Here is a 15918-nt window from a genome sequence, read left to right on the forward strand (position 1 = left end):
CATCTTGTCTTAAAGAAGGGTGGTTTCCCCTAGGCCTCATTGTCTCACTGCTGTTCCTATGGACCTTCCCGCCTCATCTGAGGGGTCCACAGCCCTTTTCAGTCACCTTCTGCCTCTGCCACTTACAAACTCATCCATCCTCATCTCTATATTGAACCCAGCTGCCCCCATTTGCTAAGGCAAAGTCTGCACGGAGCACCCCACACTGCTCCATCTTTATAATCCATTCTTAGTACAGCTGAAGCTGGGTCTCCAGAATCACCTGTCTGGCCTAACAGGGAGCCGCCCCCTTTAGACTCTTCTCAGCACCCACCACCCTTGTGGGATGCAGCCCCACACACTGCAAAGCCATGCTTGGCCTCCCCTGCACCTCTGCTTCCGAGCTGGTCACACATGCCCCACAGCATCCTTTCTAGCCTTCAGCTTTTGCTCTGGGTTGACTTTCTGCTCCCAAGCCCCCCACCCCCACTCTCTCCTCTCCCCTCTCTCTCTCTGCCTTCTTTGCTAACTTTCTTCCTACCTTTGATAACCCCACCCACCCCCACATTCTGATATTGGTGCTAACCCAAGTAACAGTGTCCCACTGTGCCTTGAGACTTCAGTGTTCTCTCCGTGACTGACAGTTTCCTTATATCCCTCTCCACTGGGTCCTGAGCTCTTATGGCACCTCTAAACTTGGCGCAGCATCCACCATCCCAGTGGTGTGCAGTAAACACTTGAATCTAGTGATCCTTGAGTAGCTCTGGATTGGGGCTGGAGTTAATAAAGCTGGAAGGAGTACGGTGGTGATGTTGGAACTCTGGGAGACCCGAGGTCTAGCACAGAGGTTTCCAGGTTCCTACCCAAGCTCCGTCACTTGCTAATGCGACTCTAGCCAAGTTCCTTAACCTGCTTGTACCTCAGTTTCTCCATCCTTGAAGCAATAATAATGTGTCCCTGCCTCAAGGCTCATGAGATGGGTTAGATGCTTTCGTGCCTGGGTAGCCTTTGGAGGGGGTACCATTAATGCCTTTTTATAGATGGGGAAGCTGAGGCCCAAAGAGGTGATGTTCCCCAACCACAGAGGGGCACCAGACTGGAAACAGAGCTGGGCTTGAGCCCAGCTGTTTGGTGTGTGCCAAGGACTGGAGACACCTGGCCCTATCTCTCCAGGCTGAGATCTCAGCCTCTAGGGGGAAGTCTCCAGAAAGATGCTAAAAGGTGATTTCTCTGGATCTACTCGAAAGCCATCTCATAGTGATCATTTAGTGTGAGTTGCATACTCTCATCTCCCCTAGGAGCTCTGGCTAGTCCTGAGTGCTGAGTGTGTCCGCTCTGGGCACAGTGTCCAGAAGTCCGGTCCTGGGTCCTTGCCGGCTAGCCTGTTGGCAGGGAGCTCTTCCTCATTCAGCCGCCTCTTGTGCTCCAGGACTTTTGGGGGAGGGCCACTAAGAAAGCTTTTTCCCAGGAAGCGCTGTGCCTTCCCTGAGTCTCTGCTGTGGAGTGCCCCAGCCCCCACACTCTCAAAAGCTGCCCTTGTGGGCTTCAAAACAACCCCACAGTCCAGCAAGCTGATAACCCCACCCATTGAGCCCACTTTTCTCCAGAACCTTCTGTGTGACAGCCCTGGTTCAATGTAAAGAAAATTGTTTGAAGAAGTTTTCAAATAGAGTCTGGTGGAACAAAAGAGCAGTTCATCAGCTGTGGGTTTTTTTGTGTGCTGCTTCCCAATTGGGAAATGAGATTGTTCAGTTAAGTGAGGGGGTGCCAGAGGCCTCTGAGCCTCGCAGCTTCCACAATGCAGCCGGCTCCCTCCTAGCAGGCCTGCTCCCTCTTTCCTCTGTTTTCAGACTTCCGGTCCCCAATTCATCAGACAAGTCCACCAATAAGAAAACACACACACACACACACACCCTTATTAGCTTGGCAACCTGTATGTATTTTGATGAACTGTCCCAAACCTAGAATAGACAGATGCAGAACATGCCATGTCATATCCATGCACAGGGACCTAAGGTCTTGTGTAGGTTATTCCTCCTCACCAATCAATGGGTATTTGGAGTAGCAATTTGTATGACTATAGTTGTACACCTGCTACTGGGTTCCTAATATGCAGACAGGAGAGGCACTGGGCACCCTGAAATTTCATCCACAATTTAGGGAATGATGATATTTCTAGTGAGAAATTCTATCCCTGCAGTAACTCCTTCAAAGGAGCAAGAAAAGAATATTGTTGCTTTCCACCTTTGAGATCTTTAGGGGGTATGGTTGTTACTACAGCAAAACTCAATCCATCCTGACTGCCACAGGAGCCCCAAAAAACTTTGTAAGAAATTATAGGTAAGATATACTTTGAAGAGTGAATATAACTGAGCCAGGAGAGAAAGGGAGAGGAAATTTCATCCCCATTTCCTGTCAAGAAAACGGCCAAGTTAAAAATGACTCAAGTGGCAATTATCACTCTCTTCTCCATTACTGGGGTCCTGCTTCGGTGAGACCAAACCTTTTTCATTTGGTAAGAAATCCACGTAAGACATGGCCCAGTGCTCCCAGGGGTCTACTGGGAAAAGGTGCATCTCAGTTTCCACATTAGACTTTCTTTAAGGTCTTTATGAGGTGTGAGATCCTCCAATGAATTCAAGCTGAAGACTGCTCAAACACTTGAATCAAGAACCATGGTTGCTGGGACTGGCCAGCTGACCCCTTTCTTCTTACTTAACTTGCACTCCTCTTTTGCCTAGTTTATCCTAGTTGAACATACTGACCTATTCTCGGAACCTAAGGGAGTGCCCAGCATGTAGTAGGCCCCTAGGAGATAAGTACTGAGGGTGTTTGCTCCCGTTTCTTCCATGAGCTGGTTTCTAGTAACCCGGTGGCTGCCCACAGTCTGATTTTGTCTGGGGGCCTGCCTGATTTCTCCAGCAGGGGCTGGGGCTGCAGGGAGCCTGCTGACCAGTGCTAATTGGTGTCATTGAGTAATTAATGCAGAATCAGGCCCGAGCTGATTCCCAGGGAGACAGACACTGAGGGTGGCTTTCATGCTTGGTGGGATGGGAGTTCCTTTCTCCGGGGACATTCTCAGAGCACTAAAGGCGACTGGCACCGTCTGGTAGGGGTGGCTTGGCAGCCAGAATGGGGTTCATGGAGCAAGAGTAGAGGGGGTTTGTGCTGGTGCCACGACTGGACACAATATGGAGCGTGGCAAGTTTGACTTTAAAGAAACACAACCCCAGGGTGGGCTCTGGGATCCAGGCAGGCGTCAGCTCTGAAAAATTGATGGGTCTTTAGAGAAGACCATGGTGGAGACATTTACGGCATATCTGGGATGCTCGCTACTCTATGACCTGGGTCCTCTTGGTATGGGCACCCCTCCCCTTAGCGTGAGTCCTCTCCCTTGGCATGGATTCCTCCTCTGTCTACTCCTTCCACCATTCCGTCTGTCCTCTGTGCCCGATGTATCTGTCCCCCAGAATGCACCATACTCTTATCTCTAGAGGTCTAAAGATTTCACTTATTTTAGAACAGTCACCACTCCTTCCTTCAGAGTGTAGATCCTACACTCCTTCTCCCAGGAAGCTTCCAGGGGCTCCTGCACCAGCAAAGATTGGTTGAGTTATGTTGCAGTGCTCCAGAGATCTGAGTGATGCAAACCACAGTCTTCACTTACTGCTCGCACTGTGTCTTGGGCAGTCCCTTAGGAACAGAACTACCTTGACACTTCTATAATCGCAGCAAAGGGAAAAAGAAGACATTGGAGAGCCACAGCATCTGGCTCTAGAAGCTTCTTAGCACCTGGCTCTAGAAGCTTCTTTTTGACTTGACACATGTTCCTTAGTCCTGTGGCCGTCCTTGAGTTCAGCAGGGCAGCAATGTGTAATATTCCTCTTGAAGACAGACTATTTACATAGCAGTGCAGTCTCCTAGATGTCCCAGACTCTATAGGGTGATTTCTAAGTCCATTATGTCATATGTTTTTTATTTTCCTCTAGAGCATTGTTCCACAAAGCCACAGGCTGGGTCTTGTCCTTTTCAGAGGCCTCCTGCCCAGCCCACTATCTCACAGTTGATGAATGATAGAGGATGGTGGGTGGTGGTATTGGAGGACAGCCCATCCTTGCTCCTTTATTGCTGTGGCTCTGCCACAGGTAGGGGTACAATGGGACGTCTTCAATCCAGTGACTCCCACCCTCTCTCTACAGACGCCGGGTCCTAGCTATATCTGATGGTATCGAGCACATTGGGAACCTCCGTTGGGAGCTGGCATTGTGTCTCCTGGCGGCCTGGACCATCTGCTACTTCTGCATCTGGAAGGGTACCAAGTCGACTGGGAAGGTAAGAGGTTAACTGTTGAGCAGCTAGCCTCACACAGAAGCTGGTTTTTGTACAAGCTAACAAGTGATCCATGGATCACCAAGAAGCTCATGTTGGAAACACCAGCTCTAAATTAAGAGGTAGGAAGAGCAGGCAATCTATCTGGAAGGCAAGTGCTAGCTCCTTTACACAGTTGCCACACACTTCAGAGCTATTCTGCCTTGCGTAAGCTTTGGTTTACTTCTCCGTGAAATAACTAAGTCTTATCCCACTTCTGTGGGTGAGTCAAGAATCACATAAGGTCAGGTAGGATGAGATGAATTGAAAACTGGAATATGCCAAACCACTAGGACTATACTTCTTATGCTGCCGAGCCTGACTCCAGTTACATACCAGGCCAGACAATGCTGGCCTCCCCTAGATGTCTCTGTCTCATGTTCCTGTAGTGTGGAGGAAACAATGGCTTCTCTCTTGCAGCCTTGCTGTGCCAGCTGTACCAGGTGGCCTCCAGGGTCACAGGGGAGGAGAAAAGGGAGATAAGTAGACAACTCTGAGCTGCGGGGGGGGGCCGGCGGGGGGGCGGGGGTTGTATGAGTCTTCTCCACTTGAAGGCTGCTGGTAAAAACCTAGGCCATAGCCTCATCCAAACACAGAGGAGCTGGAAAGCACAGGTGCCTTGGGTCAGAGCACGACATAAACAGTGCCACCACAAGACTGACAGAGGAATTGAAGTGTGTCATTCATGGCCATGCCCAGCCCACTTGTGTAGTTTGTAAAAAAGAAAGGAAGGAAGGATGAAAGGAAGGGTGGAAAGAAGGAAGGAACTGAAGGAAAAGTGTTAATTCATTGTCAGTGTTTAGAACTCAGGTGTTCTGGCTGACCAGCATCCCCCACTGTCCCCTCCACTCCTGCTCCTGAGGCTGAGTATCAAGACCATCAGTCTCTTGTCTGTGACTCATTTTATTTTCTTATGAGAAATAAGAAAGGAAGCATACCTTGTCCCTGAGCCTCCCTGACTCCATCACTCTTCATGGCTGTGGGTGACATGTGCTTTAAGGTCTTGACAGGGACAAGAGCTAGAGGTGAAGCCTCCCAGGACAGAGGGATCAGTAACTCTGAGCCCTTTGGGGAAAACTGCTCCCCCAGCCCCTCAGGGGTGGGTGGAATGAAGAAGGTGGTCCACAGGAGGGAAGCTGGGAAAACAGATGGAGAAGAATGACACGGTGAAGCAGGGCATGCTGAAAGGCTGTCATGGAGGTGCCTGGGAAGGCCAGCAAGCACAAGGACATCTGTGTCCCTCCAGCCATGATGATCAGCTAGCCTTTGCTTCCATGGGTTAGGATGCCATAAAGGCAATAGGAGTCCTCTGTTTTTGCTGTATTTTAGGCTGTCACCTTGCTCTCCCCTGGGCCACTCCTCGCTGCCTCCTCTAACTGAAGAAGAGGATAACTGTTTGGTTAAGAGCCTGCCTCTGTGGCTGGAAAGCTGGCTAAGCAGTTGAGAGTGCTTGGTGCTCTTCCAGGGAACCTGAGTTCAGCTCCAAGCACCCATGTTGAGTGGTTCACAGCCTTCTGTAACTCCCCTTCCATGGAATCTGGTGCCCCTGGCATCCACAGGCATCTGTGTTCACATATGTGCACACACACATACACACACACTCACGCACGTGTGTGCGCGTCCATGTGCACACTTTTAAACATACTCTTTTTTTTGGTTTTACGAGATAGGGTTTCTCTGTATTGTTTTGTCCAGCCCGGCCTTGAACTCACAGAGATCCGCTTGCCTCTGCCTCCCGAGTGCTGGGATTAAAGGCATGCGCCACCACCGCCCGGCTTTAAACATATATTTTGAAGACAACAACAAAAACCTGGACTCAATTACCTGGAATCAGAATTCAGTCGCCATGTCTGTTGTTCACTGGCTGTGTAATAGGTGCCTGGGTTAACATCTCTGAGGCTTTCCCCTTCCGTAGGAAATACATGAGCTGGCTGCATAATGAGACCAAAGGGTATGCAGTTGCATGTTAGGAATGAACAATGTGAGGAATTCACAGGAAGTACTGAGTGAATGGGGGTTTTCAGTTATCTTGTATAAAGATAAACTATTGTTGAAGGAGTGGTTTCTGAGCTGGGAGTGGTGGTGCACACCTGAACTTCAGTGCTTGTGAGTTCTAATCTTCCTGGGCTGCACAGTAAGACCCTATTTAAAAGAAGAGGAGGAAGAAGGATAGGAAGAGAAGGAAAGCAAAAAGAAGAAAAACATTAAAAATGGTTTCTGAGTCCTGCTGTAGACTAGCATGATTCAGTGGGTTTCATGTTCCTTTTACATTTTTACTTATCTCTGTGTTGGGCGTATGTATTTGGGGAGGACAACTTACTAGAGTCAATTCTCTTTCAACCATGAGGGTCTGAGGGTTCAAACTTACATTGTCAGGCTTGGCAGGAAATACTTTCCCTGCTGAGCCATCTTACCAGCCCTTAATAGGTTGCTAAACGTGAGGAAAAAGCGCACTGCAACCTTCCCAGTAGGCCAGCGGAAATGCCTCAGGAACCTCAGGGAAAGGGCCGTGTTAGGACAGTGCAGCCACAAATACTGAAGGATCCTGCAGTATCCTGAAGTATCTTGAAGGCTGTGCCTAGATCCGCGGGCTCGGCTGGGTAGCAGAGATGTGTGGCACAAGGAGAGCTGAGCCAACTGGGTTTATGTTTGAGAGCTGCCCATAAGGGCCCAGCATGTGGCTGCTGTAAGATATCTAGCAGTCAACCCTTGCACGGACTATGTGCTGTTGTCTGGAGCGGTGGGCAGACCTGGTGTTGGAGAACTCCTGTTTCAGGCTGGGCTCTAGGAAGGGCAGGTACAGTCTGGGGGATTTCAAATGGAGCTGCCAAGAAAGAGGAGAAGCAAGTATATCTTTCATTCTTTTCTCTCTTTTTTTTGTCTTGTTTTGGGGGGGGTTGTTTGTTTGTTTGTCGAGATAGGATTTCTTTGTGTAGCTTTGGAGCCTGACCTGGAACTCACTCTGTAGACCAGGCTGGCCTCGAAATCACAGAGATCCACCTGCCTTTGCCTCCTGAGTGCTGGGATTAAAGGTGTATGTCAGCACTGCCCAGCTAAGCAAGCATGTCTTTGGCCATGTCTTCCCTCCTGGCCCTTCACTTGATGGGGAAATGGTACATCTTTCTTGGACATCCCTTTACCCCTTTGTGTGGAACCGGTGTTCTGTTTCACAAGTGGAGAACCAGAGACTGATTGATCAACCAGCCCGGTTCTAGGTGTCTTGTGACTGTGCCTCAGCCTCACCTCAGAACTTCACCCTCTCCTCTTGGAGTCTTATTTTTTGTGGACTTGAACTTGCTGTATAGTTGAAGATGGCCTTAAACTTTCAATCCTCCTGAGTGCTGGGATTACAGATGTGTGCCACCACACCCATTGGCATACCCTTGACTAATATGTAGACTATTGTAGTGTCATGAGGGGTGCACCTTCCTTGGCCCCCTTTGTTACATCTTTGGTAGAAGTGACAATCATAGCTGCAGTCATAACCAGAGTTCTTGGCAAAGCATTACCATTCAATGTGCTGGGTATGGTGGCTGTTCCACTTAGGCCTTAGAACATCCTTGCAAGATGGGAGCCCAGTAGCCCTGTTTGCAGAGGCAGCAGATGGAGCAACAAACTCAAGCACCCTCAAGCAGGCAGCAGCAGATGGGACTGGAATCTAAGCTCTGGTGACTGCACAGCCCATGTTCTGCATAAGGGCACAGTCACACCATCTGCAGCATCCTGAAGACAGTGATAGCTTTCTTGTGACCTAATTAGGAAGAGGTTAAAGAGACTGATTAGCATGTAGTAGGAACACAACACAGGGCTTGCTACATATGTCTGATCAAGTGCTTCTCACTGATGCTGGATCTGGAGAACTGATGGACCATACTCTTGCAGGTTGGCATCCATAGGATGCTCCCCATGTTCCCAAGGCCTAGGTAACATGCAGGGCGAGAGCTGTATTGCCAGAACTAAAACTCCTTAGGCTAGGGCATCAAGCCCATACCACCTTGACTTTATGCATGAAAAATACTGAAGCATGGAGACAAAAAAGGGACTGTACAGTGTCACAGAGCAAGTGTGTCAGGCCAGGCCCCAGCTTTTGATGGATGGTGGGGTTCCAAGGTCACACCTAGCAAGCTGTGTAGGAGAGGCCCTGAGTTGTTGGGTGCACTCAGTGGAGATTGGGAGGGTGGGGTATATGGCATGGGCTCGCTTCTGTCTTTTACCCACTGCATCTTGGATGTAAGTCTGGAATCTAGAAATCTTTTGGATTCTGTACAAAAATATCTGGAAATAAAACATGGGGTCATCTGAGATGTCCTGTGTAGGCAGTGGTTGCACCTGATCCCAGAATGGGGACCCCAGCCAGAGCCGTTCATATAGCATTCCTCAATGAAGGAGGCATTCATCTTCTCTGGATTGTGCAGGTCTCTGGATGTGTTGATATCTCCTCTCCATCACTTTCCTGAAGATCCAGAATGCTTTCCAGAGTCAGAGTCCAGCAGACGTGTCTAGTTGACATGTTCATCCTTGTGAGAAAAGTTCCTGGTTCCTCCAATCTCCATGCTAAAATCTGCTCCTGACTTTAGTACACTTTGCTCAGTTCTTCCCATGGTCAGGGAGGCAGACAGTGTTGGCATGGCCTCATAATCAATGGTTCTGGGAACAGAGCACCAACATGCAGGGGAAGCTGTGACATACTACAGGCAAAGTTCCCATAGCACTGTCCAACAGAGACAGTATTCAGAATGGTCATGAAAAGCCACAAGGCTTTTCTGACATTGGTATCTCCCCCAGAAGACATCTGTCACCATAGAGGCCAGCCTTCAGTTTTTTCTGGAGTCCGATGAGCAATCCCAACCTCAGAAGATGCTTCTCAAAGTGGAAGGACTGTAGGAAAGGACACTCACCCACTTGTTGCTTCGTAAGCCTGGAGTGCACTGTGCCAGTGAAGACAGTGGACAGTGTGGTCCTCCATGAGCATGCAGTGTGCAGCCCTCAAGGATAGGTAATATGCAGCCTGTGAGAGTGGCCATGCTAATATAAGCAGTTGTAATTGAGTGCTCAGATGTTGGTCATCAGTAAAGTAGCTGCGGAACAAGTCAGGTCCTGAGAACTTCTAGAGCCTCTAGAATTCAGTGTGTTCACCACTGGGGGCATCTGTTTTTAACACAAAATACTTTTGGATGACCTTGAAGTTGGCCCAAGGCCTCCCATTGGCCAGGAGCATCACTAACATTCAAACTCATGTCTTACCTGGTCTGTGCCCTCAGAGAGGAACAGTGTGTAGCAGATTCAAGGACAAGACCTTGATTATGGTTCTAAGCTCATGGGAGCTGCTCATTCATCACTTTCTTTTCCTGCCTCAGAAAAATAGCTGAGGTTTCTATGTCATTTCTTCCCTCACGATACTGTGGAAGCTGCAGAAGTTTCCTGTGGATTAAAAAGAAAACCAAATAGTTTCATATCATACATAAGTCCTGAATGAACAAGACTGAATCAGGACTCATTGCCTCCAAGGTGATAAAGTGTCACTGTGGGGGACTAACACCAAGGACCCAGATCATTGATGTGACCTTGTGATTTTCTTGTGTCCATGTTTTAGACATCTACCAAATTCACCATGCTTACCTCTGCTCTCAGCTCTCTTTCTTAGTCTGAGAGTCATGAAACCACTAAGTCATTTTGGTCAACTCCACTAAGCTCTCAACCAGTTATCGGCCAAGTCTGCTGATGACCTTTGTACAGACAAGAACACTTTTGTGCGTAGACCAACACACTCAAGTGTTGTGTGTTGATGAAGCACAAATTATAAGTGTCTCAAAGTCCTTTCACACCACCCGAGTAGAACACTGTGTGTGTGTGTTGATGCTATGGTTTGCTGTTCCTTTGCTTGTAGATCTGTGTATTTCAAAGCCTTTTGTCTGCATTCTCCCATGGTGGCTTTACTAGGCCTTCATCTAACCCAGCAGTTGGCCAACCATTGCTCCAGCAGATCTGACCTGCTGCCTGAATCTTTAAGCTGCACCTGTCACTCCAGTGTTGGCCGGCTACTGCACATGGTAGGACTGGGGAATGGCAGGGGCCTTGTGGTCCACAAAGACTTCACTTGTAGCTGGACATCCCTTATCAAAAAATCTGAAATTCAAAAATATTCCAAAATCCAAAGTTTTCTGGGGACTGATGTAACACCTGAAGAAATTCCATATTTTGAAACTGTTTCATATACAGTTTTACTGAAACATAAAATTTATGTTGAGGCTGTGTATTTAAGATGCTTAAGAGCATAGTTGAATTTTGTGTTTAGTCTTGGACCCATACCCAAGTTATCTCAATGTGTACAGTATGTATAAATATCCCAAATACATACAAATAGCCCAACTTAAAAATCTGAAATCACAAATAGTCCTGGTTGCAAATATTTTAAGTAGCTTTGATAAGTAGTTCAATAGCATAGTCCAACCATCTAAACTGGCGATAAGAGATGACTGAAAATTGATGTCACCTAATGCATGGGCCTTTTCAACCCCTGAGAAGCAATGACTGTGAAGGATTTTTCACACACACATGTGGCCGCCAGATGCACATACACACACACAAACACACCACATGAAAAACATATACATATGCACATATACCTAAATTTCCATATACACATACATATACAAAATATGCATATAGATACAGGTGCGCACATATTCATACACATACAGGCACATACAGACAATACATGTATACACATATATCCCATATACATACATGTACATATATACAGATAAATATGCACATATACATATACTCATATGCATATACATATATACATGTACTACAGACACCCATATATATATACATGCACATATATCCACATACACATATACACATATGTACATGTAGGTACACATAGTCATACATATATATACATGTGCATGTACTCATACCCATGTACACCCATGCACATACATATGCATGCACATAAACATGTACACAAATGTATATACACACAGATATAACAATATACTCATATAAACAGACATGCCTATAAACATATGCACATATATACACAGAACATATATACATACAATCACACACATAGATACATGTACACACATGCACATATATATACACATATATAAACAAATGTGCACACACACACATACATACCAGTGTGCCCACATATACACTCACAAACACATGCTGCTTATCCTGGCTCTTCATACAATATCTCTCATGTCCAGATGCTCTTCAGTGTGTTTGAGGTTTAAGTTGTTATTTTGACAATGCTGGGGAGCAGCCCAGAGCTACTCTACCACAGAGCTCCTATTGCAGTCCAGCACTTAGTTTTAGGAGGCTGATCCTTCTGTTCATGCCTTCATACCCCACCCCCAGTGAGTGTAAGTCATGCACCCACTCTGTAGGGGCTCTTTTCAGTGGCAAGTGGTACAGCCCATGGAGCCTCTGATTTCCTGCAGAAGGAGGGTAATAGGTAACAGAAATGCTGTTTAAGGAGTGATGGGGTCTGGTAGAAGGATTCAGAAGGGGCTCCCCAGAGGCAGTGTGGAACCACAACTGAGGGTCAAGCCACATGTTGCAATTCTCCAGGTGGGAAGGCCTTGATAAAGTCAGGAGCATTGCAATAGCAGGTCAAGAATTGATGATTGACAGGCAGTGAGATGAGCAGAGACATGAGTTGGGCCTCTAGCACTGTACAAAGGGGTGGGACACTATTCTAAGGACAAGGAGACCTTTGGAGCAGAGGAACATGGCTGACTTCCTGCCTGTTGTTAAGGGGTTGGTGGAGGAGAGACTGCTCACAGATAACCATGGAGGCAGTGGCAGAGGCATGGGGCAGACAGATTATACCTGAAACCCTTTAGGATGGCATTCTTGCTCTGCATGCAGGGGACTGAGCTCTTGCTGTGTTCCACCTTTGGGGCAGGGGTGGCCAGCCCAGCTTCTGGCTTGGACACTTGGCTTTCAGTAGAAAGCTGTCCCACCCAGCAGATACAATGTACCCTCAGGCTGTCCCCATACCTCCTCTTCAGCTGGCATCCTGTCTACCCCTGTTCCTTCTGTCCTTCACCGTGGATGATTTATGGATTTTTCACCCTCATTTCCTGGTCTCCAGGAGCAGTGGTTGGGAGGGGAGGACCTATAAAAACAATTCTGGTCCCTTCCCACCTCCCCCTACTGCCCCTGCAGAGGAAGCTGCAGGATTAGCCGGGATTTGAAGAAGAATTCTGCCTTTTCACTGCTCTGGGACTCTGTTGTTATTCTTTTCAAAGCCCTAGGACACCAAGGCAGGGAGAAAAAAAAAGTTAAAATAAAAAGACACACACACACACACAGAGAGAGAGAGAGAGAGAGAGAGAAACACCCTCAACTTGAACAGCTGCAAACAGCCTTGAATTGAGTTTGTTTTCTTTCCCTCATTCACCCACAAGGACAGGAACTGGAGGTGACACAAGGACTCCCAAACAGACCATGTCGTCTTGTCTGGATGTTAGAAGTAGTGAGGCAGATGACTGAGCAGGTGCCTCCTTCACCCAGACTCTTAACCCATTCTGTCCTCACACAAGCCTGTGAGGAAGGTGCCGCCATTGTCCACATTGTGTAAATTAGAAGACAGGGTTTCACGGGCTGGAGTCTTCAGGTCCTGAAGGATGCTGTCAGAGTCCATGGGGGTCTGGGAGGAGCTGGCATATGGAAGCCTGCGGGTGCAGGTTTTGTAGATGGAGTCAGCCCGTGGGGCTCAGAGGACCCTGCTCTCCCTACCACCACTGAAGCATAGCTGACAGCAAAGACCGGGGTCCCACATGGATGATCTGCGCATCAGGAATACCCTGGAAAGTGCCTGATAGGTTTAGTGAGGCATGAACGGAAAGTGAAGGGGGCGGGGGAATTAGAGTGAAAAGTGAGAGAGCAGAGGACAAGCCCAGAACAGACCTGGGCAGCCCTGCCTTCCAGCCCTCAAGCAGCCTTGGCAGTGGGGCTGCCCCAGTGGCGGTGATGTCTGCTTTCAGAGAGGAAACTGGAGCGATCATGAGAAGCATGCAGAGCACCCCAGCAGCTGCCATGTGAAGATCCCAGCCAGGGGCCCCCAAACTCGAGGGTATGGAAGCCACACCACAGTGTCGGGGTGCTACTCACACTGCTGCAGTTTGGGAGAGGGGTAGATTGTGACATTGAGTCAGAAAAGTCCAGCGACCAATTCAGCCCTTTCTCTGCTGTTGAATAGCTGGGCTTCACCTTTAGCGGGACGCTGGCAGCAAAGGGGACTTGGAAGGGAGGAAGCTTTGCTACTCAGTAATACCGTCTTTATTAAAGCACAAAGGCCCCCCAAAGTCCGAGTGATTGCTGGGGGGAGGGTGTTCTGCAGGCCCAGCCAGCTCTGGAGAAAGCCTGCAGGAGCTCAAGTGTTAACCCTTTCCAGTCCTCCCCTGGCACTGGGCACTGTGTGGAGCCTCAACCCTGTGTGGGTTGGTGGGTCTCCTGGGAGCACAGAGCACCATTATCCTGCAAGGTGGACACAGAACAACCAGAGAGACTTCTCCCGGCAGAGACAGGCACTATGCTGTTGGGAAAGCAAGGCAGAAATGAAGGGAGCTTTTCCTCTGCATCCACGCGATGGTAGCACTGTTGGAGGCCCGGGTGATGGTAGAGGTGGCAGTCTACATGCAGCAAGCAGGGGTCGGGAGCCCTGACCTTTCACTTCAGACAGGTTACTAGCCCAGTCTCAGTTTCCTCTTCTGTCAAGGTGAGCTTGACAAGTGCAGAGCTGTGGAAGGTGTTCTCTAGTGGGTGGAACAGGGTAGAAGGACACTGTGTGTCACCATGTGTGCAAGGCTCAGGATCGGGTTACCTGTGGGCCAGCTCTGTGAATGTGTTAGAACTTTAGTAAGGAAATGCCATGGGGGCACTAAGGATGAATCTAGATGTCTCCTAGAGAGCTAGGAGATGGTGGGTGAGTCACAACTGTCATGTTGTAGGTGTCCCCACATACTGTCACCTCCAGACCTTTGGCCGGCACACTCTGTGATGAATGGGACTTGCTCTATTTCCTTAGGAATTTTCACATCCCCATTTCAGCATCACTGCTGCCACCAGGACTAGCCTGCACCCACTCAGAGAACAGAGCTGTGTGCCACACATGGATACTTTAGTCAACGAGGAGCCACACAACAGTGGTGCTGAAGATTAGCAGTGAGCTGGAAGGCTCCTGTCAGTTATATCAGAGGACTGTAATGTCACAGCACAGGTGATCCTTCCATGCTGGTGCTCATGCTGGTAGGACACAGTGGTTGCCCTGGCTGTATAAAGTATAGTCATGGATCACTAATGACGAGGATGTACGTGCCTGATTTAAAGTTTTCTTCCTCCTTGTAGACAGTGAGCATATCTACCCCATGCAGGTCAGGGATGCTAAGAGCAGCCATGATTGTCCCAAAAGGAAGTCACACAGAGGCACCAAATGATAACCTGACTGATTGAGTGGTCCAAAGAACATGTGATGCGTATTGTGTGCAAAGACCTGCTGGATTGATGTGACAAGCCACAGCATTTCCTGAGTAGTCACATATCAGTCCTTCTTGCCTCCCACCCTCCTATACCCACGGTGGCTCAGGAAACAGTGGTAGCAATGCCATTTGGGGGAAGAAGATGGATGAGGGCAAAAATGGGTGAAAATGTGGAATGGGTAAAAATACTTGTGACTCCAAGTGTGTGGGACCCTTCTCAGAAACCAGCTTTACATGAGGTGACCACTGAATGGGGGGGGGGACAGGTGCATGCAATAGAACCCAGGTGACAGCGGACAAACAGACCCAGGCTCCAGGTTCGGGCCCTCCCCACTGAGAAGGAGCAGCATTCTAGACACCTACTGTGACAGGAAACTTGACACTCTGAAGTCATTGTGTGATTCAGACTTCACAGCAGGTGTGCGTGTGAGTGTAGGAAAACCCACTTTAGGAATGGTTATAATGCTCAGAGAGGTAAGTGACACACAGAGTCACACAGCCAGCTCATAAGCCATGGTGCCTGGCTAGGCAGTGTGCCATACAAAATCCCCTTGCTTGTCAGCACATGGAGGAAAACAGAAACCAGGTGTTCTGACCCTGGGCTCTGGCAGATGTGGTTTTAAGTGAAGCTTTGCCCTCCAGGGTAACTATTGGCCCTTCTTTGCCTCTTGGAATGTCATGAGGGTTCTAGAAGTTGCTGCACACAGAAATGCTCTAGGCTTGAGTATAGCAGTCATGGTGATTGGCTTCACTGGGTCTCTGAAGTCTCTCTGCCTTGCAGAGCTCATTCTCTGTCTCGATGTAGGTGGGTAAGCTTGAGCCCTTCGCCTGCAAACGTTCCCAGGACCCTTTAGCAAACAATAGTTGATGGTAGCTCTTAAGCAGAAGTGTTTTCAGAGAGTGGAGGTGTCGCAACAGGCCTCACACTGTGCCCTCTGTACTGTGACAGTAGCTGTCTTCCTTCCTGTTTGACATGCCTAGGTGTGTTATGAATGAGAAGCCCCAGTAATAACATTGGGACAGACAACAATTCACTCTCCAGAAGCCAGAAAAGTCTTTCTCCCAATAA

At 48.4% G+C, this 15918-nt stretch overlaps 1 protein-coding gene across 1 annotated transcript in view; it reads left to right on the forward strand.

The window, feature by feature from the left end:
* The window catches only part of Slc6a11 (solute carrier family 6 member 11), a 135300-nt gene that overhangs the window by 25614 nt on the left and 93768 nt on the right, over positions 1-15918 (forward strand). The window contains exon 5 of the mRNA XM_005066126.4: positions 4179-4311. Within this exon, the coding sequence (XP_005066183.1) occupies positions 4179-4311 (133 nt within the window). The remainder of the gene's footprint in view (positions 1-4178; positions 4312-15918) is intronic.

The sequence above is a fragment of the Mesocricetus auratus genome, unplaced genomic scaffold (genome assembly GCF_017639785.1).
Source record: "Mesocricetus auratus isolate SY011 unplaced genomic scaffold, BCM_Maur_2.0 Super-Scaffold_100676, whole genome shotgun sequence".
Classification (NCBI taxonomy): Eukaryota; Metazoa; Chordata; class Mammalia; order Rodentia; family Cricetidae; genus Mesocricetus; species Mesocricetus auratus.